The following is a 23706-nucleotide window of genomic DNA, read 5'->3' as shown; positions in this document are numbered from 1 at the left end:
CACACCAAGACATTTTGGACAATGCTATGCTTCCAACTTTGTGGCAACAGTTTGTTGAAGGCCCTTTTCTATTCCAGCATGACTGTGCCCCAGTGCACAAAGCAAAGCTCCATAAAGACATGGTTGGATGAGTTTGGTGTGGAAGAACTTGACTGGCCCACACAGAGCCCTGACCTCAACCCCATCCAACACCTTTGGGATGAACTGGAACGGAGATTGTGAGCCAGGCCTTTTGGTCCAACATCAGTGTGTGACCTCACAAATGCTCTACTGCATGAATGGGCACAAATTCCCACAGAAACACTCCAACATGTTGTGGAAAGCCTTCACAGAAGAGTGGAAGCTGTTAGAGCTGCAAAGCTGTCTGTGTGTTTACATTGAGACAACATTAAAGTCCCTTGTCCCAGTACTTTTGTCCACATAAGGTATTTCAGTCAGGACCAACACTGCGGGCCTCCTACAGGCTGGTGTAGCTGTGAAACAACAAGATGGGCCCAGACATGCAGACGCAATAAAACACAACAAATGATCATCATAATGCTGATTAAAAAAGTTTATTTTATACCAGTAACCATTTCTTGCAGCTCATGGGGGATTCTCACAACCCACAGAGTGTCAGAGGCAACACTGACACCTGCGGCTCTTCATACTTCACTGTAAACCCATTTGATAGACCTACACAACAGTAATATGAAGGTAAATAACGTCAGAGTCTTTACGCCGCCGTCCGGTCATCCCAATGAAGACTTTTAACAGACAGCTACATGTTTACGTACGTAAAAGCATTTGTTTACTGGCTTATGCTTTCATGACATGTAGGAGAATAAGAAATTATAAGAGACAATGAAAAAACAAACATATTTTCAAAACTACTGGTAAAAATCATTTACAAAATCGAGTCTTTCATTTTCCATCTGTGTCTTAGTTACAGTTTAACATTAAGTATGTAGTATAGTCACATTTACAGTATATTAAAACGCCATATCTTTGACCTGTGAGAGTAACACTGACATATTTCATATTCCAAACCATTCATTTCTCTAGTCTAAGCAGAATTTTCTCAGCTGATTTGTCACTGATAAACAGTTTATATTGGCTTAACTGACCTGCGACAGGCACACATAACTAACAACATGACATACTGTATTTGTAAAGCCAAAGGAAAAAATCGCCGTTTTGGTCACAACAGTTTTGAACGAAAGCAGCACCCTGTCCGTGTACTGATTCTGTCACAAACGAGACCAAACAGCCGTCCGACACTCGTCGTCGCTTTTCATCATCATCATAGCTGCATTATTGCACTTCACCTGGAGGAAGTGAAACAGAAGCCGTTTGAGCGTCTGCTCTAAAATTACAGAGGACAGCTACAAATGTCTACTTGAGTCGTTTTGAAATGAGGTCAACAACAACACAGTATTTTCAGCAATATAGATCTGTCATCGACAAATTGAGTGAATATTGCTTTTAAGTTGTTTTTGATATGTTGTTCAGTCTTCACAAACTGTTTTTGAATCCTTAGTTCTATGCTATAGTCCTGTCACCACGCCTCTCCAGAGTCAGCGCTGCCCGTGTCCACGTTTTAAAAGGCTTCTCATCTTCAGCTCGCGCTACGACACCCGCTTCCTGGAGCTGGTTCGGCCCAGGCTGGCAGTGCTGGAGCGGCGGGAGAGGACGGGCGTGGCGGTGGGAGGGGACGTCTCGTTGGGACAGCCGTGTTGGAGCAAAATGTCGATGCAGCCTTTGCTCGCTGATTTCCTGGCTATCCTCATGGCTGTCTGGCCTTGGTTATCTTTCGCTTTCACATCGATTCCGTACTGTGGGGAGGGGAGGAAGAGATAAGGTTTACAGATTCAACTCAGAGTGTGTGTGTGTGCGTGTGTGTGTGTGTGTGTGCAGTGAAATCTGCTGCTGAAAACCAACAGGATTAAGTGCACTTCCTTTCAAAATCAAACTGTTGCTACACTTGTGGGTTTTCATTTAGTTATTTACAGTTTTATTTTGAGGGGTTCTCTCCTAGTGTCCCATCTTGCTTTAAACTTTTTCTGTTTACTGTTGTCTGATGTCAAATTTATGTTATTAAAACTGTCCTTTGTTGGAGTTTTTTAGCTGGCTTGCTCTGTACTTTTGGAGCAGCACCTTTGGCCCTACAGATGGATTACAAACCGGGTTCAGCCGGTTACTCTGAGGCCTTAAGAGCCTCAGCTTCACTGCACATCGACTTCAAACTTGATAGAACATTTACCACATTTCAGTACAATATGTTTAATATTTGCACAGTAGAGGCGCATCCAACTCCTCATTTTAAGACTATTATTTGAGTTTGTATTATGCTCTGGATTATGTATCTGGACATGTGAAGCTCTTATTTATGTATTTATTTATTTTAAACAAAAAGTTAGAGGAACCACAGGAATTAAACTGAGAACTGAACTGAGAACCAAAAGTCCCTTCCCACCACCACATCTAAAGACCAGCTTAGATTGGGCAAAGTAGAGAAACAATTCATAGAATAAAGAGGAAACGACATAACAGAATTGGTATTATTCTGAGTATGTTTACTATATTTATTATCTACGCATATTTGCATGTCTCCGATGTTCTTAAGAACTATGGGGATTTTCTCAGCCCTGTTAATACTCAGAGGGCGGACTACGAAGACCCAAAATCAAACCAAACCCACCCAGACGAGCAGCTGGGTCATGACTACGTCTCCCAGCTGACAAGCAGCGTGCAGGGCCGTGCGAGGCGGCGAAGGTGAGCCGGCCGGCTGAGCGTTGATCTGGTCCTTGGTGCTGTGTGCCAGGAGGAGGAGCAGTCTGGGCAGATCTCTCTCAGTCACCGCAGACAGCAGCCACGCCGGCACGCTGTCCTCTGGAAGCTGGGGCCCCGGGGCCGGCTGGAGAGCCGCCACAAACGCCCGTTGTTCATACTTAGCACGAATCCACGACTCCCTCTCCTCCCTTGTGGAACAAGCACAGACAGGAGGTCCGGTCACATCCAGCAGCAAACACAGTCTGGATAACTGGAAGCCCTGACGTCTGACAATTTATTGTTATACAACTTCGGAGGTTGTTTGTTGAGGTTAAAAAGTCGGCTGACTGCCATATCTCATGGGTTTCCCACCAGCACTTGAATGCAGCAACAGAAACACTTTATTTTATCATCAACTGTGAACTCATCCTGTGAAGCGACTCGTTTTAAACACACGTGAATGACCTGAGCATGTGAATAAACACTGAATTAAAGTAATCATGAGGATTTATTCACGAGTGTAATCATAGAAAACTAAATAACTTCAAGTTATCAGTAATTCAGTGACTGTTAACGCCAGTTATGGATGATTTATAGAAGATCAATGGGTGACAAATACATTAATAAATAACTGATAAAGTTTGTTCAGTTTGATTTGAACACCGCAGGGGCTTGAAGTGAAATCTGTCTGGAAGTGCACCCACAGCTCTACAACAGCTGTGGTGCTGTAGTGGAACGTGGACCTGTACCCACCGGGTTGCATTGGGTGTGGGTTTGGTTCTGCCCTGAGTGCAGCTCTCCCAGATGCTGTTGGCCATGTGGTTTCCGATGGCAGCCAGGACTTGTGTGAGCTCTCCGGGCCAGTCGTCCAGGTCCAGCGAGCGAACACGAGACAGGTGAGTCCCCAGGTTTCGGTGGATCCCTGAGCACTCGATGCAGATCAGCGCACCCAGGTTGAGACTGGCCCAGGTGGGATCTGCAGGGCAAGAGAAGGAAGAGTGGTGATGAACTGGCACAGGTCACTGAGCCCAGATAAAGTGTGTGTTAACTCTGGCACCACTGCAGGCTGTGGGTGGTGCATGAAAGCAGGATCATCCTCCAGAGGAAACCGACTGCTGGGGGGAAAGACGCCAACATGTAAGAACTCACTTGGTGCTTCACAGTCCACACACAGACTGTTGCCTTTGGCATTGCGGATGGCCTGCAGTGCTACGGCTTCGCTCTGGCTGCTCCTCCGAGCCTGAAGAACACACACACACACACACACACACACACACACACACACACACACACACAAATATGCTTCAGTAAATTATTTGCCCACACAATTGCTTGTCACAAGAACAAATGCTATTTGAAATCCTCTAAGTAAAAGCTTAGATTATGGCACATAGTATAGTTACATCATATCACATGTTGTGCCCATCAACATAAGAAACACTGCACCATGTGTAGACACTTTCAAGTAAACAAAAGGGGTGTAAAAAAAAAAAAAGCTTCGTCAACATAATTCAGAGCTGTTTAATACACAGAAGCTTCTGAAAACGTCATTACAAATTTTGACGGGTCTCTATGGACAAGAGACTCGTGTTCACGTCAGGAAGGGATGTTAACGTTAACGGCGTCCTGATCTCGTGGGATCCCGTGTGTGTGTGCACCTTGTTTCTGCCACTCTCACAGGACTGCAGGCTGGCCAGGATCTGGCTCTCTATAGCCGACACCCACGAGTCCCTCTCCTCCAGGCTCTGAGCCTCAAAGTGCCAAGTCTGCCCGGTGAACGACACAATGATGAAGTCTGCGTTCTCCTCCTCTGCAAGCAAAACAAACTCAAGTCAGATCTGCAGGAGTTGGAAGACGACTAATTTGCCAGAGACTGATGTAAAGGGCGTAATGAATCCAGACGGTGGAGAAAGTACAAAATGCAAACTGCAAAACAGAGTTTGATGGAAGGTGGGAAAATGTTTTTAAAGTGAAAATAACTAAAATGAACAACCTTGATGATAATGTCGGGCACACCAAAGAGGAAAACAGAGGAAAGATATGGTTTGTAAACCAAAGCACAAGCTGAGTCAGCTCCATCGCCCCCCACCTGTTACCTGTCTTATTAATGTTTCTCAAGCTACCAAAGCTCTTTAACTTCCACATTTTGCGTTTGGCTGCAGAGCGAGAGATAAGCGTAGGAAAAGGAAACAGAGAAAACAGAGAAAGACAAGCACAAGTGTTAAGAAAAGGCTGTTAAGAAGCATTCAGAGAAAGACAAACACCTTCGCTAATCTAAATCCTCACCAACGTAGAAACGCAGAACAGGGACAAGCAGAAGGAAACGGGAATATGTAAAAAATGTAAGAATAACATGCTGTCCATCTTCAAAACAATGAAAATATTCTTTAATGTTTTAATAACGCATTCATTTTCTACTTGATTTTCCAGTTACTGTTACTCGTTGTTCACTATACTATTTGCATCCTTAATATAAGTATAATTATACAGTTACTGACAGAAACAAGTCGATAAACAAACACACTAAAAAGTCTATTTTAATCACACAAAAGCAGTCGCAGTTGAATCTCTGCGGTAATTAAGTCACCTTCAGCCTGGCCGACGGCTGCATCGCCTTTCTGATTCATACTCTTCTTCCTCCTGTTCTTCTTCCTGTCGCTCATGGGAGACGACTGGCTGGTGTCCTTTGCAGAGAACGGACTGGCTGCTCCTTCCAGGGCATCTGGATTTGGTGCAAACATGATGAATCGTACACGTTTATGACAGAAGCAGCACGCAGTCTTAGCGGAGCTACAGCCAACGTGTTTTTAGTTTGGTTTTCTGTGGTTCTGCGTACGTACCAACACTTTGTGCTTTGGTGGACAATGAGGAGGGGCAACGCTGAAGTCCTCTCTCACCCCCATGAGGTGACAAACCACCAGACCGGTCATCAACCACAGACAGGGTGGCTGGACACAACTGAGGAACTGAGAGCGAGAGGGGAAGTGAAAAGTTTATATGCTGTGTATGATAGATATATGATGCGCAAGAACAATTTCCTCGTCGACACAACACCACTGTACCATACTCAGCGGTGGAACAAATATACAGGATATTTGCTTAAGTAAAAACTGCAAAACACTGCATTACTACAGGTCAAAGTCTGCTTTCAAATTTTTACCTCAACTCAAAATCCACAAGTAGGAGCAACAATGAATATCAAAAATAAACAAACAAATAAAACAACAACAGCAACAACGGTACCTGTACTGGCGTTATCAGCGGCCGTCAGCTCTTTACCCAGCCCATTAACTCCAGGTACAGAGCCGGGGGGGACAGGTGAGGGACCCGCTGGAGCCACGGCTCTTGGAGGACGTTTCCCGGGAACTTTAACCGTCACACGCAGCAGGTCGATTTCCTTTCTGTGGATATTCTGTGTGTAGTCCTGAAACCGAAAACGTATCACACATACTGTAATACCTAAATAAAAACCAGTGTACCATAAATAACAAGTCGCTTATGCTAGCTAACGTTAGCAAACTTCACGCTGATGTAGTACGATCAAGTTCTGTGCTTAAACCGATTATTTCATACTCTTGGAACTTCATACGTCCACTCTACTGTATTTCTTATGACATAATTTAAAATATATTTTTGTTATCTTGATTTGAAAGATTCACTACTGTTTGGATGATTCGAGTCATGAGTCATTTCTAACAGGCACATTTGCGATAACCTTTGAATGACAGGACCACTTTCGCACATGTGCAGAACGGATCGGACAGCCAGAATGGACCAAGAAACTCTAACAGGAAGAATTCCCTCTCTCTTGCACTTATGTATGGGGCCCGTGCGAGGTGTTCCAAAATGAATGGGCGCTTATGCAGCTGTGGCCCCAAAATGTAACTCTAATGGTGTAAAAAAAAAAGAAAATTCTATCAGTTGTGTTTTCATTTAGCCATGCTTCCAACGTCTGCTGTAGCCATCATTAAGTAAACGCATAAGAACTATAAACACAAAACCAAAACCGTATTACTGTGGTTACGTTTACCCAACGATAGTTGAATTTAGCCTACCGTTGCTACTCATAAATCTTTAACCGACCAATCAGCATTCACTAGCAGAATGCTAGCACTTTACGGGCAAAAATGCCCTGTAAGAAACACGAACGGCCTTCAGTATTTTTTCTTTTCAGTTCTAAAATATATTTCGCTTTTGATACTATGTTTGCAAAAACTAAAACAAAGTTTGGGCGATTTTGTTCAAAAGTAGGTGTAAATAATTATTTTAGTCACGTAGCTCCATTCACTCCCATTCATTGAGGGCGACCTTTGCAAGTCACGGTCGGTGAGCTGCTGCTAAACATCCAAATGGCACAACAGTTACTGCTGTTTAGCAAAAGTTGCACGGACTCACTGTTTAGATTTTTCTTTTTGTCTAGTTGTTCTTTAAGGCAGACAAATGTCCCTGATCACTAGTCCAGAAAACAAATGTGGAATCACTCGGTGATGTTTCGAAGCAATTATAGGGCTGTTAAAGAAAAATGTGGCCTGTACTGTACACCACTGACGCTAAAAGTGTAGTCAAATCTAAAAATGTGCAGATGTTCTCCCCACAGTGAAAACTCATTTGGCCTTCCGCTGAGTCTTCGCTGTGTTTTACTGCCGTATTGATTTTGTCTCGTGGTGTTCTCTTACACTGGAGCTGGAGTGGTAAGACAGTGTGCCGTTGTTGGACAGCGTGACAAATTTCTTCTTCCACTCCTTATTCAGAGAGCTCCCACTTCTCTTCCACAGGATGCTCTGTCAAAGACAAACAAGGTCACTGCGCTCGCACAAAATGAATCTGCCTAATTTTAGAGCCCAAACACAACAGAGAGAATCTCTTCAAGGTGTAAAGAGTGGTCTGACAACAGTAGCTGAAAGCACAATATTAATAGATCACCCTTGAGAAAGGTTGAAAAAGAGGAAACAAATGCTTTTTGTGCTGTTTATGTAAGATGAAATAAATAGACAAGTACATTTCTGTTCACACCTTCTTGCTTGAAGAGGATATTGGCACAAATTGTACTGCAAGCACGTCAATACCCACATCACTGAAAATTCAGTTTATTTGTTGTTTGTAATGTTAACCAAACCTGTTTGATGGGGACACCCCGCGTGCTGCTAAGGTCTGCTTTACCATCACCGGCCTTCTTATCTGCATCGCGGTTCTGGAAACAAATTGAACAGCAGGAAAAGAACAGAGTTCAGAAAGAGCTGGGGATCTGAGCAGAGAGTCGGAGACGGAGCCAAATGGAGTGAAATGATTGTGAGAGATGACAGGTAACTAAAAGGCGTGAGACGCCGGCATCGCGGCAACAACTGACCTTGAAGAGGGAGGGCCGTCTGGGGATGTTCTTCAGAGAACGAGAGTTGACGCTGCCTCCCCCATCTCCCTGTGCAACTCGCAGGTCTCTGTGACCCACCACAGGGGTGGAGGGGAGGGAGTAGGTGTAGCCGCTACTCGGGCCATTAGTGGCCTGAGAGGAGGAGGAGCGAGGCGGGGGAGGAGAGCGGGATCGGGAGGTCAGGCAGCAGGGGCAGATGGGAATGGAGGTGTGAGGGAAGAAATGGAGAGAGTGAGAATGTGCTGAAGGATGAAAAACCGGTGAAACAGATTCATGAAAAGTGGGTGATGATCGACAGCGTGAGTTTTTCAGTCGTCGATCATCGTGAACACGGGGAATGAGACACTCATGGAGCTGAGGTGGATGTGATGCACAGTTGTGGTGTTGAAAATTACATTTCAGTTTGATGGATGATTTTGACTTTTTAATGCATGTAAGTCTTCCTCAGATGAAAGCTTAACCACCAAAACCGCCCGGACAGAGCTTCACATTCTTCCTGTCGTCTTTTCAAAGCACATATATATAATTTATTATATATAACATCATTTTGTTTTCATGCAAAGATGTAATTTTGCCTCTTTTATTCATCAGTTGTAAAAAACGCAGAGAAAAGTGGATTATTTTGGCAACAGGAGAGCATCAGGAGCAGAAACAGTTCAGAAGGTGTGGAGGTGAACGCAAAAATAAAAGTACTTTCACTCTGAAGAAAACAACAGAACGCTTTAATATGTGTCCTGTTTTCATCACGTCTTATGCAATATCTGTCTAGACTGAAGAACGACAGTGTTTACAGTTTAACAGAGGAACAATAACAAGTTTCACACCTGAAAACGCTCAGCCCTCTGATTTCAGTGCATTTGTAAAACTGAAATCTGATGGCTCTTGGTAAACAGGATTTTAAAAGCTGCATGTTTGAGCTTGAAAAATTGATTTTTTTTTCTTTTGTCCAGGCCTTAAAATAATTTCTATGAATCACAGAAACAGTTACTACAAACAGCTTTTGGATGTGAAAGGGAGTTATAGGACAGAATCTGCTGTGATATAAAAACACAGCAGGCTGAACAGAATTTATTTGGGAAAAACGAATTATTGGATTTCGGTCAATAGAAGTGATTTATGTTGTAATAATAAAAGGATTTTTTTAAGAGGTATTGTGTTTTTAGGAAGAGTGGGTCAATGGTATAAGCCTAAACTACATTCATTTAGGATGGTAAAATATTCATGCAGTACTGAGAATTAAATTGTGTGTTATTTATCTGAGAAGTGAAGCTCTTTATGAGATCAGGTAGTCTTTTACTAAATGTGTCTGTTTCATTTTGTTTTGAATTCTGTTTTGTTTTTCTGTTTTTATTTTGGCGCAAGAAGCATTCAGAACTTTTACTTGAGTTAAAGTAGAAATTCCACAGTGTACAAATACTCAGTGACAAGTAACAGCAGTTCCATGTATTACCTTCAAAATGTACGTAAAATACCAAACGTGAAATACAATTTTAATTACTTTCTATACCTCTGATGGTACATAATGATTGATTGTGTTGTTTTTAAATAATTTAGTAACTAATATTTAATAATCTAGTAACTAAGTGGCACAAAATGGAAATTAAGTACAGTGGAAGTAAAGTACGAGTACCTCAAAACTGTACTGTACAGTTATACAGTACTTGAGTAAATGTACTTAGTTCATTCCACCACTGTAGAACAGCATCAGGTGTGCAACACTGAAACCTGGTGACTGTGTTACCAGAAGATGTTTCGTGTCTTGTGATCCCATGTGGGACGGGGCTGTCAGCAGGTGGTACCTGGCCGGGGAGCGACGCCGATCCGGGGGTGGAGCCTCCAGAGTGACTGGGAGAGTTGGGAAGAGACTTGCAGGCCTGCAGCGCCGCCTGCTTCCTCTGAGCTACGATCTTCTGGGCGGCTGCAAAACGCACAGTGGCCATTAAAACCATTGGCTGTACATTACACTGGTTTTCCTCATGCTGGTGAAACACACACACGCGTGGCCGGGCGACTCACCCTCTGAAAACACTCGGTCGACGTTGAACCCGTAGGTGGCACAGGTCTCGTAAAACAGCGAGTGACGCACATCGATGCACAGCTGTCTGGCTCTTTGATCCTCGATCACACGCGGGTTGGTGCTACTGATTTTATCTGGAGAAACAAGAGCAGTGAATAGAAAAGTTACGACAAAGCGATCCTGCAAAGAGTCAATGTCACACAAGCGTGTATTCTTCTATGCTAGGCTGATTATTTTCTTTATGGATTAATATGCTGGTTGGAGGTTTTACTTGAGAAATGACTGAAATGATTATAATCAGCTGATGGACTAATCGACCAATCATTTCAGTTCGGTTTGTTTTTTAACAGAAATCTCTGGCATGATGTCCTGGTGTGAATACAACCCTCATTTCCCTCATGACCCCACCAGTTAGTTTGTTTTTATAGTTAAATGTAACCTGCTATACGCCTCAGACGTGCCGCCGCAGCATCAGTAAAACCTTTTGCCAGCTGTGACGGTAAAGCTGCTGATGTTTACACACATTCCTGACAACAGCCGATTAACCTGATTTCCTAGAGCCACTTTTCTTTCCCATCATATGAATATCCTGGAGCTTATTACATATGAACAAATTCATTTCTCTCCATCATCTCTTGATGACCCAGTAGAAGTGTGTGTTGGCGGCAGCGTCAGGATGTTTCTGAACATCGTCCATCACTCCATCACCTGTGTGTGAGCAGCCGGTTTTTGGGATTACAAACAGTATTCTACATATTATGCCTTTAAAAGACTGTTGTGCGGTTCTGTGTGTGAGTGAAAAGTTGTTGATTACACTTAAAATCATCAGTTAATTTCACTTATTTTCTCAATGGACAAGCTTAACTGGATTGGTTTTAAATTGGACAACTCATGAAACAACTTCAAACTAATTATTTAAGTTCAGTTCACTCACATTTGTGAGGCAGCGGGCAAACTGAACCACCTTAAGAGGTTTCACAGCGATTTACAGGAGCTCAGAGTGGTTTACTCCTAAAATAATCGTACATGGCTGCGATACGAGTGCTGACCTTGGGTGCCGACCACTATGATCGGGATGTCCGTGCGATATGCATTGAGCTGGCTGTAGAGCTGGTAGAGCTCCTGGAAGCTGGCCTCGTTCTCCAGACTGAAGACCAGAATCACTGCATCAACCCAGCTGCTGAACTGCAGGGGGAAGAGGATGATGGATGATCAAGTCTGCAGGCGTTTCAGTTTTGCATACTAACGACCGTCTCTCTGCCTCTCCCTCTCAGTCTGACTTTCACACACACACACACACACACACACACAAAGAAACACCTGTGCATCAGGTGATCCAGCTTCCTCTCGGATCAGTAATAAATGACTCTGTCCGTCCACCAGCACTTCCTTTTTATACCTGCCACCTGACAAGGACAATGACAGTGACAGACAGCTTATTCAGCAGCGTGACAGACAGAAGATGAAGCACATCGGGAAGCGGAAAATAAACTCTGCAATTCAGAAATAATAATAATAATAATAATAATAATAATAATAATAATAATAAAGACTCGTCAGCAAGCAGCCAGGAGTGTTTTAATTGAATTGTTATATATAAACCAAAACACAATCAATAGTTTCTTACCGTCTGGCTTCTCAAGTGCAACATAACTGCCTGTGATGTATTTGTTGACCAGTGCTGACTTGCCACTTTTTAGATTTCCCAGAATGCCCTGAGAAGGAGGAATGAAAGACAACACGGTGAACTGAGTTCAGTACAGTATGATGTATCATGTACTACAATGCCCAGACTGAATTAAAACACATTCAACCAAACTCTTAGTTTACTGAAAATGTTTTTGTTTCATTTAGTCAGAATTTCTGTCTTCATTTGCTCTGTTGTTTTATTCTTACATGTGTGGACAAAGCAGCAGCATCATATCATAAAAGTAGTCCCGCATTCAGATTTTACACAAGTAAAAAATAAATGCAAAAGTACACATAAGGGAGACTGGATTCTTGACACCATATTGTTTATCCTATTTTTATACTTTTCAGTTTTCACCTTTCTTGGTCGGGAACACGGCAAGTGTAATGTCTGTAAGAATAAGAATTTCCCTTCAGGGATAAATAAAGGAAGGTCCAAATGTTCACTTTTTGTTGACAGTGTTTTAAATGTGTGAATTAATTCTTACATTTATGATTGACGTCACAAGGCAGCGTTATGCTGGACAAGAACACAGCTGAATTGGATTGGATCAAACTGTGCAGGTGTACCTACCTGCTTCAAGAGGAAAGAACTGACCCACAACTGACACAATATGAGCACATTTTTGGGTAACTCTGACATAAAACCGAGCTGTTGGGTCATAGTTTGCACTCCGGACTTTTTAAAGCAACATCTGTGATCAGGTGACACCGTTATGGATGTTCTGCTGCAGGTGTTGGTCTCACCAGTCTCAGCTCTGGGATGGATCTGCTCAGGGTCCACTCCTGGCTGTTGGCGATATTCACTGCAGAGAGACGGACAGAGACAAACAGTCAGCGAGACACGCAGGGACGGAGACTTTTGATTGTGTACATCAAAAGAGGGACATAACTGTATCACACGACTGCTGTGTGACTGGTCGCCACACGCGCACGTGTCACCTACAGGTTGTCTTAATGAACACAACCTTTAAGTCACGGTGGGGGGTCCAACGAGGTGCAGCCACAGCACTCGTTATCCACTCTGCTCCCCTTGTGCCATAAATGATGTAGAACTGAGTGGTGAGTTAGGCCTTTGCTGAGTGATTCACTGTAGCTCAAAGACTCCTCTGTGGATTTATTTATGCTGTTCTTAAGTTGACGTCTACAGACGTAAATGTCGCCAACCAACAGTCCAATACTCAAAGATATTGAGTTGACAATGATATAAAACAGGAAAAATTCGAGACAATGTTCAGCATTTTTGTTTGAAGCAAAAATGTTATTTTTTCTGCCAATTGACTAATCGACTAATCCCATCTGATTAGTTGACGTGCCTGCAGCAGAACTGCGAGCGTTTGTGTGTGTGCTGCAAATATCACATGAACAAGCGCAAAATAAAGGGGCACGTCCCAAATGTGATGTGATGCCCACACCCAAACACCCAGCTGCAAAGCGAGAAGAGTCTGATTCTGAGAGAAAAAAGCATCCACTGAGCAGCCAGGTCGTTAGGGTTTCTGACACAACAATCCTGCAATAAATTCTGCCTTCATGAAGGTTCTAAACTTCAGTTTTAACTGTTTTAAAGAGGTGCTGATTCAACTCTATGAACATTTTGGAGGTTGCAGTTTGTTTCTATTATTTTATCCACCCCATTTAAAACAGCAAAAGTAGGCTAAATTACCGAATCGTCTCTCTATATAATGCAGCAGAGCTCAACAGCACCATCAAACTGCATCCTCCAAAGTGAACCTTCAAGACTTACTGACGGCCTTTTGTCAGAGACCACATCGGTTTTAGCCAGGTGTACCTAATAAATTGACGACTGAGGCTGCCGTTCTAGCAGCTCCATGAGGCTGCATTTGGGCACAGTGGTGCTTTGAGCTAAATGCTAACATGCTAACAGCTAACATGCTCACATGTTAAACATGCTGATGTTCAGCAGGCATAACGATTAGCATCTTCACCAGCATTCTGATGTTTTCTGATCCACAGCTGGTGGTTTTGTAGCTTCGTAGCAGTAATTAACCTTTCAGTTTTTAAAAAATATCCACAGATCATTCAGATCAGAGGAAGGTGACCAGTGCGGCGGCTTAAAGGGACAGTTCATGTGAAAATCAAAAGGGACTATTTTCTTCCTGTGTCATGGTTCAGATGGAAGCATGAATCCACACATGGAGGAGAGGACAGATAACATTACAGCTTAGCTGATCAGGCCATTAATGTTTACATCCTGCCCTCTTGTCCACGAGCAGACGTGGACAAAGAAAATAGCTCCTACACAAAACTGCTGTTTTTTGGTATTTGAGCACCATAAGTGAAATGCCATCTAGTTTCTTTTTTTAAATTATTCTTTTGGGCTTTTGCCTTTTATTCACATAGATCAGCTGAAGAAATGACAGACACACAGCAAATGAGCCACAGCAGGAGTCAAACCCATGGCCACTGCAGAGAACAGACAGCCTCGGTACATGAGTCACACACTCTACCAACTGAGCTACAGGGAAACCCATCTAGAGTCATTTTAATGAAGGGAAGACAAATACCTCTATAGCTGATATCCCCCCAAAACTCTGCAACTCTGCACCAAAACTGCCCAGACGCATAAACAGCACCACAGGTAAGAGGAGAAGTATGCATGTTTGATTACGGGGGTGAACTATCCCTTTAAGTTATGATGTAATATGATCCATCTTCCTGGTTTTACTCGTGAAAATTCTGACCCTCTGATGGTGTTTGAGGATCACCAAAGTCAGTAGCATTCAGATCAAACCTCCACCACGGCACGAACAGAACTGATTTAACAGGATTAACACGAGGAATAAAACAGAGAAACGACACCGGAGGAGAGCAGGGGGTTTTTGGCAGACTGTGCTGACAGATATAGAGCCTGCTATCCTGAGTGTGAATGTGCGACGTGTCCTTCAGCGACAGATGATGATTAAACTCGAGCCTGGTTCTAAATCTATGGAGCGTCCAGGCACAGATGCAGCCGGTGAGGATGTGCTTCAGAGGAGAGAAAAAAGGGGCTTACATATGAGCCCACCGCTGCAGGCAGCTCCCAGGGAAAAAGGGCAACCACACACACACACACACACACACTTTGTCCATCTTTGTCTTACTGACTCAAAGCTCTCTTTATGGCCCGCTCCTGTTGCCAAAAGTGATCAGACAGTGTGATCCTTCTGCTGCTGCGACACACAGATTTCTACAGAAAGCCAATTATCCACACTCCCTGCTCCAAACCAGTCACGTGTGCTCTGTTACAAACCCCCACATGTAGCCTGTAGCTCACATCCAAAACTGCCAATTCTCAAACTTAATTCTGCATTTGGAATTTTGTCAGAATCCTCTCAGAGAGTGTGTCAATGCACACGCACACACACACACACACACACACACACACACACACACACACCTCCTCCACCCCTCTGTTTCATCAGACTCTGCCTCTGTAGCAGCAGCGGCAGCAGAAGCAGCAGTCCTGCTGGTTGCCATGGCAACACTTCCTCCTGCCCAGAGTCTGTGTCAGTGTGTGTGTGTGTGTGTGTGTGTGTGTGTGCGTGTGTGTGTGTGTGTGTGGCGAGAGGCAGGGCACGTCTCACTACTCGAGTGAATCCACAGTGTGCATGTGTAACAGTGTGAATACACAATGAGTGAATGAATACATAAAACACACACTCGCTCACTCCCACTGGCTGACACTCACTCCTTCTTTGAGCAAACATGTTTGTGAAAGGGATGCACTGTTGTACGCCGCAGCCGTGGAGGAAAAAGCAGCGACGGCGGCAGCGACAATCCTAAATCTCAGAATGATCTCTTTTTGACATGATGGACTTTAAACCGAGTGTCTGACAGAGACAAGAGAGTCAGCGATGGGGGGAGAAAAGCTCCATATAGTGGCAGAACATGTAGTGGGTGGAAAATCAAAGACCGGATTAGAAATGTTCTTGATTGGCTGTGCAGCATCCATGCTTCCCCCCTTTTTTGACGCTGCTGAACAAATATCGCCTCATGTCTTTCCCTCTCTTCAGCTACAGGGAAATAAAGCCGAGGCCAAAACCAACGAGAGCGGTGCAGCTCTGAGCCACCAGCTCCTCTCCCCTTCGGCTTCATTATGGGGTTTAAACCCATGCTGGGAACGCTGCTTAAGCGTGTGTGTGTGGTGTGTGTATGTGTGTGTGTGTGTGTGTGTGAGCGCAGAGATTACCCCTCCAGAGGTGTGAAATCTGCCCGCACTCTGAGGGGGATTAGATTAAGGCTGTCCAAGATGATTCTATTGTCGGTTCTCAGATCAAAGAACTTCATCTGTCATCAGTTCGTAGTCGCACATGGCTTGGGGAAAGCGTCTATCGGCACGTGACAGTATCTTGGCCTGTAAATGTATTCTGTGTGTGGGTTCTTCCTGCCCCACCCACGCTCAGTTTAAATGGATGCCTGTGCACAGATGAAGGTTACACTCTGGTAATTGTCTGGTGAGGAACTGAAGACGAGATTGTGTGTGTGTGATTATGATTTGTTGTCATGAAGGCAGTCAACAGGAAGTGGGTGTATTTAGAGGTGAAGGGGTGACAGTGATGTTATGTGTGAGTATGTGACCTCCTACCTTCCTCCTCACTGGAGTCTCTCTGTATATAGACAGGAGGCGCCGTGGAGGATGACCCCGCTGCTCCCGAGCTGCTCTTTGTGAAAATGCCACTGATGAACTTGAGCATCTTCCTGTCTTTAGCGGAGCCTCGTTGGCCCTGCTGGCCCTGCTGGGCCTCCCTGGCCAGCCCCAGGTCTTCAGAGAGGCTGTTCAGGTCACTGTTATCCAGTGTGCGGCTTTTACCTTTGCGTGCCGGCTTCGACGCCTGGCTAGCCGGTGCAGGTAGGGAGGCCGAACCTGTCTTTAGCCTCTCCTTCCTGGGGTTTTCTCTCATCACTGCAGTCATGCCACCTCCAATCTCTAGAGGTATTCCAGCTTGGGCTTCATCCCGCAGGTCCCTCCATCCATCAGGCCTGCTCGCCTCGGCCCATGAGGCCCTGCAGGGGCCTGGCGAGCGTGTCGGCACGCGGCAGTCTTTGCGGTCCAGGCTCTGTGCCGAGGTAGGGCTGCGCTCTCTCCCCTCCCTCGAGTCGCGACCGCGGGTGGCCACACTGCTGTGAGACTTCAGCAGACTCACAGGACGCTGTCCCACCGGACGAATAGGGAGACTGGTCCGGGTCGGGGTTCGGCTGGGCTCCATCACCACCTCTGTTGGTGCCGTTGGGGTCAGTGATGGGGACAAGCATTGTTTTGCCTCAGGGGTGGGAGGTGTCTTCTCGACTCGTGCTGAATCACTCTCTGCAGACTTTGTCTTCTGAACTGTCATTCTCTCAGCGGCTAAGGGGATTGAGAGGTTGCACGGTGGCTTTTCGCTCCCCGGACTCAGGACATCAACAGAGGCGAGTGGTTTATCTTTCAGAGGGCTGCAGGGTTTTCTCTCTCCATCTTTGAGTTCATCAGTTAAGTTGCCCTTTTTCAAAGCAGCAGCATCCTGAGCCCTTAGCTGCTCTAATCCAGCTCCACTCTCAGTCTGTGCAGGAGCTTCACCTTCAAACTCCACGCTCACCCTGGCCTCTTCTCCTGCTCTTCTTCCTGTTCCGGCTTCCACCTCCTTCCCCTGGGCGCCGGGCTTGGCTTCCCCTCCATTCTCCTCCACAGCCTCTACCTTGACCAGGGTGAGGGAGATGAGGTAGGTGGTGCGTTGCTGCAGGGCGCCGCCTCCGCTCATGTGGTCAGGCTTCAGTAGACACACAGCAGGTGAATGAAACCAGACAGAGCGACATGAACAACTGACAGTCTGCCAGCGTGTTGGGATGTGAAAGAACCTGACAGCACGACTGTGACACAAAACTTACAAGTAGGGAGATTAAGTTTCTCCTTGGAAGACACAACAGCAGAGGGGCCGCTGGTTTCATCCATGCCCCGAATTTCTTTGTTTTTGGATTTTAATTTTAGTCACGAATTTCTTCTCTGACTGCAATTTTCATTTTTCTGGGATACAGAAAAGAGATCCACTCTTCCTGACAACCTTCAGCACACTGTCAGCGCAGTCCAATCAGCTCTTTTGTCCCTTGAAAACACCCAATTAAAATCCATCCACTGCATATGTGTGCAGCTACTGGGGCAAATAAATCTCCATTAACGTGTCTGATGCCTCATTCCTAATTATTTACTTGATCTTATTTTCATGCGCAGCAACTCCATCCTAGATGGTGCTCAGTCCGTCCTCTTCACTCAGAGCAGCAATCTCGATTCAACACAGAACAAACTGCCACGCATCATACGTCATCAAGCATCAACAGCAGCAGTAACCTGAAAAGGTGAAGTCATTAAAAATGCATCAGTGTCACCCTAAAGCAGCATGGCACTGTACACCCAGAGCTGCATGCAGTCCGGTCCAGATCATGGACTCTCGTTGCAAGCCACACATGTGTGATGACAGCAGCATCCACTCAGAGAGCGCGGCAGCAGGAAGGCAGGCAGCCTCATGGAGACGCACAGGAAGGACACTGATGAGGGCTGAAGGGGATCAGAAGTCCGGGCGGATATCTGGAGATGCATGACCGAGTCAGGGTGCGTCCGGCCATCACGCCCCTCTCGCCGTCTCCCGGGCAGCCTGTGTCCTCTGAGCGCATCAGGCGTCGAGCATGACAACACAGCACCGACACAGAGGAGGCGCCGAGGCGAGTCACTCCTCAAACAGCTCACCGACCGCCTCTGAAGCCCGCCGATAGAGAGACCGTCACGCAGGTTCAACGAGTCCAATCACACGCACACACACGCACACCCTCACGCATGCACAGCTCGTCTCCCTCACGCCCTGCGCTTCTCTCGAACACACTGATAGGAATCTCCAGCGTCCCTCCCTCTACATGCCCCTCCTTGTTCCAACAGGCGATCCATACAATGCAGAAGGATCCTGCTTCACTTCGTTCCTCCTTTATTTTCCCTCTCTGCTTCTCCCGCTGCTCCTCTCAGACTGCGCAGGGTCCCTGCTCTTTATTGCTCATCCCTCCCATCCCCATCGCCTCCCTCCTCCATCTTTCTGCCCGCGTGCCGGAGAGGAGACGGGCGGGGTGGGGTGGGGGTGAGGCAGCGGGTAACGGTTGGTGGTAAAGCAGCAGTGCACACACGAGCCGGACCTGCTAAGTGAGGGGCGACCGCAGGAGAAAAGATCAGCGGCAGGGAGAGGGAGGAAGAAGGGAGAGGCGAGGAGGCAGGAATGACAAAAAAAAAAGATGGATGCATGTTTGTGGAGGAGAAAAGACACCTGGGCAGGATGTTTGCTCCCTGTCTCATTTATACAGCTGCCAGAACAGTTTCATCAAGATCATCCATCTGTCTTCGGTTGTCTATTTGTGTGTGTGTGTGTGTGTGTGTGTGTGTGGCTCCTCCTCAGTAGGAGGCTTGGCTTGTTTGTTGCTAAGGTGTTACAATCTTCCTGGCTCTGGTGGCACAATCATCTCCTCCTTGTCCTTCCTCCTCCTCCTCCTTTGGTACACTCTGTGTCGCAATCTTACCCAGGATCCCTGTATCAAAATGGTGTTTCTCTGTGTGAGTGTGTCTGTGTGTGTGTGTGTGTGGCGCACATGTGACTGAATGAGATTTCCTGTGAGTGTATTGATCTGTAGTCTATTGCCTACTATGGCATGTGTTCATTAGCAGAAGTGGCTAAGCTCTGGGCTCACAGCATGAGCCCAGCAATAGCATGAGAGGATGAGGGCATATTGGACATCAATGGCTGAACCGCAGAATGAAAAAATAATGTAGTCCAAGACACACTCCAAGTCCAACACCTGCTCTGTTATGTGTGGCCAGTATGTGAAAAAATGTCTTTAAAGACGTACATGATTAAGATACAGAAACTCATCTTTCACTAAAACCTGTTTGTTACTGCTAAGGAGTCAGTTAATTGGTTGATTAATATCTGTATTAATCAGTTAATCATTTGGCCAATACATCTTCTTAGAGGCCATGTCAAAAAAACCAAGTGATACTCAGTTTGCTGTAATGAAAAGACAAAGAAAAGCAGCAAATTCTCACATTTAAAAATGTTTTTTGGCTTTTTTTTCCTGAAAATGTACTTTAAAGTCTTATCAGTATTTGAAAATTCATTTTCAGTCAGTTAATCACTTAAACGTTCCCTCAAAAATGCAACCAGCATGGACTTTTTATTTCTGAGTGAACTGTACCTTTAATCGACTGTTTTTTTTTTTTTTTAAAAAAACCAAATATGTATATATAATAAACAAAAGCACAAGAGGAGCTGCTGCAATTAGGCTTTGTGCATCAACAAAAACACTGCAGCAAACATGATTACACATCCATCGTTTGAATTATTACCAGGTGTAATTTCATGTTAATTACTCTGTGATTAAAAATAAATATCCTTGATGTGAAATCAGAGGATGCCTGTCCCCACAGTGCACCACTCTCAGCCTCCCACCATCATCTCATAATACACGATCTGACTGTCCACCTGCTCAGCCCGCTTCCCCCTCCCTTCTGCAGTCAGTGAGAGGGCAATAACTACTCCCACTGAATACAAAAGACCTCGGACAAACGCCTTTGGCTGAAGGGGGGAAAACACACGACCTGGGAGCAACGGCAGCGCAGAAGAAGAGTCATGAATTTAGAAAAAGGCCGGGGCAGGGAGAGCTTACAGAGGGAGTGATGTTACGCGTGTGGAAAAATCCCTTTTTAACAAGTGTGAGGACATGACACGGCTGTGCGAGTTAAAGCGCACGTCAGCTTGCTGTGGTTTGAAGTGCTGCACGATGAATCCAATTATGTTGAAACGGATACCCACATAAAACGCTGAAAATCAGGTTGACTTCGGGCGGATACTTTTTAGAAAACACACTCCCTCTCTCTGGGAAGAGACTCACATGCATGCAAACAAGGCTCAACACACACACACACACCGGCAGGCGCTGTCAGATGGACACTGGCCAAGGGCAGTGGTCATGCTGGGTGATTTTTCATTTCTCCTTCACTGTGAGCTGTCCCCTGTATCTTCCACCCCCCTCGATCTCTCACACTGCTGCCGTGCTGCAGCGAACACTTTACCAGATTCACATTTAAATGTCTTCATTTAGCTCCACCTCACCCTTCTGTCCCTTTCCATCTCCCCCTCTCTTTTCCTCCCATGCTCTCCTTGACGCTGCATCAGTCGACCACATCGCCCTCGCTCATTAGGTCCAAAGGAGATGTGGTTCTCTTTTTAGCACCAGTGAACCCTGCACCCGCAGATCCAGGCCCCGTGGAGGATACGCTGCTTTTGATCCTCACTACAGTGTTGAGCAGCCTAATTACACCAAAAAAAAAAAAAACCCACTTCAACCAATTTTTTTTGGGGGGGAAGCCTCTCAGGGCGTTTCAAGACCTGCCAGATCCTGAAGAGACCTCAAAGCTCACAAAAATCCATCAGGGAGCTGAGTGACCTTCAGGTCACAGGCAAACAACGGAATAACAAGCTAATGAATAAACTGATTAAATCAAAAGGTAAGCTGGTTGTTTCTTAAGGTTATTCCACCCAGTCTGAGCTCAAAGTACGTTTACATAAGTACTGTACTTTAGTGCAGTTTCGAGCAGTGTTTTCAGAGTAATAAATATGATGCATTATTATGCAGATAAAGATGTTTCTGCTGTGCCTCTCTAGACATATACATGAACATAAAAGTAAGCCATAGACATGAATTAAAAGTATAAATAAGACACAGGTGCTCCACCATGAGTCAAAGTCCTGCATTCATATTCTTACTTGAGCAGAACATGAGAACATGTCAACATGAATCCTTAACAGTTTGTTGTATTTTATAATGTTAAAATTAAAACATTAATCCAGCTGTCACATAAACGTAGTAAAAAGTACATGTAGTGGTGTACAAGTGTAAAATAGGAGGGCATAGTGAGTATTTTCACTTTTGATACGTGGAACAGATTATTTTTACACTGTGGAGAAAATATGAACACTTCTTCCACCTCCAGTATTCTGCTTCTACAGAAAAAGGTGGCAGATAATTAACAAAAAACAAACACGGTGACACATTGAGTCACATTCGTAAGAAACGCTGGGAAGTAGAGCTATGAGGAAATGCTGTAAAACTGATCGGTTTCACATGTAAGGGCCCTGTTTGTCTGAAAGGAAGTGGCTTTGAGGGCAGTTGCAGATTGGCAGACAGGAAGTAGGCCGCACAGCAGGTTTCATCCTGCTGCCATGGCGATGGCTGCTGAGGGATGTTGCCATTGGTTGTCCAGGGTCGGGCTGATAAATGAATACCACTACATACCAGAGGCCAGAGGGTAAAGTTATACTGTATGAGTGAAATGAGAATGAAGATGAACAGCAACAGACACAACTGACAGAGGAAGCACAGAGGAAGATATCAATCACCTCCGCTAACATGTCACCTCCCACAGCCCGCGACTACTGCTGACGATGAGGCTGAATGAATTCACTGTCTGAATTTACAGTTTTCATTTTAAGTTTCCTGTTTACTACATCATAAAATGCATCCCGAAACACACCTCGCACAGAATTCTGCTAACCTGTCGGTAAGAACTGAACCAGTTCAGCATAAAATTGACCAAAAAAGGAACTGCTTTCTCCCACAAATACAGCAAACAAAAGCCCATCACGAAGAGGCTCAGCGAGGATGAATGAGCTTACCTTGAATGCTGTGGAGGTAAACTTTAAGGCCCGAGCGCAGCTGCTGATCGTCGACTCTGTCAAACTGCTTGGAAAGTCTGTTGATCGCACTCTGGAGGGATTCATACCTCTTGATCTCTGCTTTTATTGCAGTGGAGGTCGCTGATTTACTGTTGCTGTTCATCCTGACACATGGATCCGTTGTAAACTGAAGCAAAGTGTTCGCTTCAGCCCATTTGAACTCCCCGCTGCTGGTTCCACAAAACGAACACGAACTCGAGACACAAGAGGAGCAGAAAAAGAAGTGATGGCGGCCACAATGGCTGCCGCTCTCTCTCTCTCTGTAGACCACAAAAACTCACGACAATGTGCGTTTCCTCTGCAGGTTAACTGAACTGAAGAGTTCACTTCCTTATTCTAAACCCTTTTCTTCTCTGCACAGCAGGTCTGACTGCTGCCGAGGCCACACAGTTGAAAAAGCGTCTGCTTTTTGCCTCGTGTGAGATGCTCTACAGCCACTGGTAAAGAGACAATAATACAAAAACATTATAATCTATAACAATATAATCATAGCAAGTGTGTTTTTGTTTCATATTGGCACACTGCGCCCTTAGCCGTGACACATCCAACTGCTGTCAGACATGACATACAGAGAGGATTACATGATTCATTGCAGTTATTATAGCACATGATGAAATGAGCCAAAAATATGGTGAGCTGAGTGATGTTCTCATCACCATCAGATAGTCTGCAGCCAGACCTTTGTGACCAGGCCCTCTGTCTCCGCCGACATCAGCAGCTAGCATCACCAAAGTCCACATTAAGGTGAGGTCACACGGACTAGAGCTTGGGCCTGTTGTTGTTGTAATACTCACACATCTGCAGGACAGGTTACAAGTGGAAGAAACACTCAGATCTTTAACAGGAATGAAAAAGGCAATACCATACTCTAAAATACTCTGCATCAACACATATGAAAGCGGTACGACTGCGTGTGTGCCATTTACTCAGCAATGACGCCAACTGGGTCAAATATACGAGTGAACAATTGACTGTTGATGACAGAACAGAACGTTTCTCAGTTTTTCTTTGCCCTGCTGTATCACACACATCTCCCTGATGTGTCACCAGGCCTATTGTGTAACGCCGTCCTGTCATCACCACAGAGAGCACACACACTGCCTGCCCATAACACCCACCACACTGACGCTGGGAATTCTCTC

The 23706-nt window shown here is 45.1% G+C and overlaps 1 protein-coding gene across 3 annotated transcripts; it reads right to left on the bottom strand.

Annotated features, from left to right (window-relative positions):
* Positions 1–538: 538 nt before the first annotated feature.
* Positions 539–22893, bottom strand: agap2 (ArfGAP with GTPase domain, ankyrin repeat and PH domain 2). 3 transcript variants are annotated; one of them, XM_046397107.1, is made up of 18 exons: positions 22505–22893; positions 12573–12631; positions 11764–11851; positions 11457–11542; positions 11186–11321; positions 10136–10270; positions 9919–10037; positions 8099–8251; positions 7868–7942; positions 7428–7532; positions 5995–6175; positions 5592–5717; positions 5339–5473; positions 4410–4561; positions 3901–3991; positions 3505–3727; positions 2681–2960; positions 539–1814 (listed from the first exon to the last, which is right to left on the bottom strand). In XM_046397107.1, exons 1-18 carry the CDS (start codon positions 22665–22667, stop codon positions 1608–1610), a joined length of 2514 nt encoding a protein of 837 aa, XP_046253063.1. In that variant the 5' UTR covers positions 22668–22893; the 3' UTR covers positions 539–1607. The 3 variants fall into 3 exon arrangements, with proteins under 3 accessions (XP_046253063.1, XP_046253061.1, XP_046253062.1); XM_046397105.1 differs by lacking the exon at positions 22505–22893 and adding an exon at positions 16411–18661; XM_046397106.1 differs by lacking the exons at positions 539–1814; positions 2681–2960; positions 3505–3727; ... (1 more) ...; positions 4410–4561; positions 22505–22893 and adding exons at positions 4572–4907; positions 16411–18661.
* Between the last annotated feature and the right edge of the window lie 813 nt (positions 22894–23706).

The sequence above is a fragment of the Scatophagus argus genome, chromosome 8 (assembly GCF_020382885.2).
Source record: "Scatophagus argus isolate fScaArg1 chromosome 8, fScaArg1.pri, whole genome shotgun sequence".
NCBI lineage: Eukaryota > Metazoa > Chordata > Actinopteri > Scatophagidae > Scatophagus > Scatophagus argus.
Note: the sequence above shows the minus strand (reverse complement) of the source record. Positions and strands in the feature narration are given on the sequence as shown.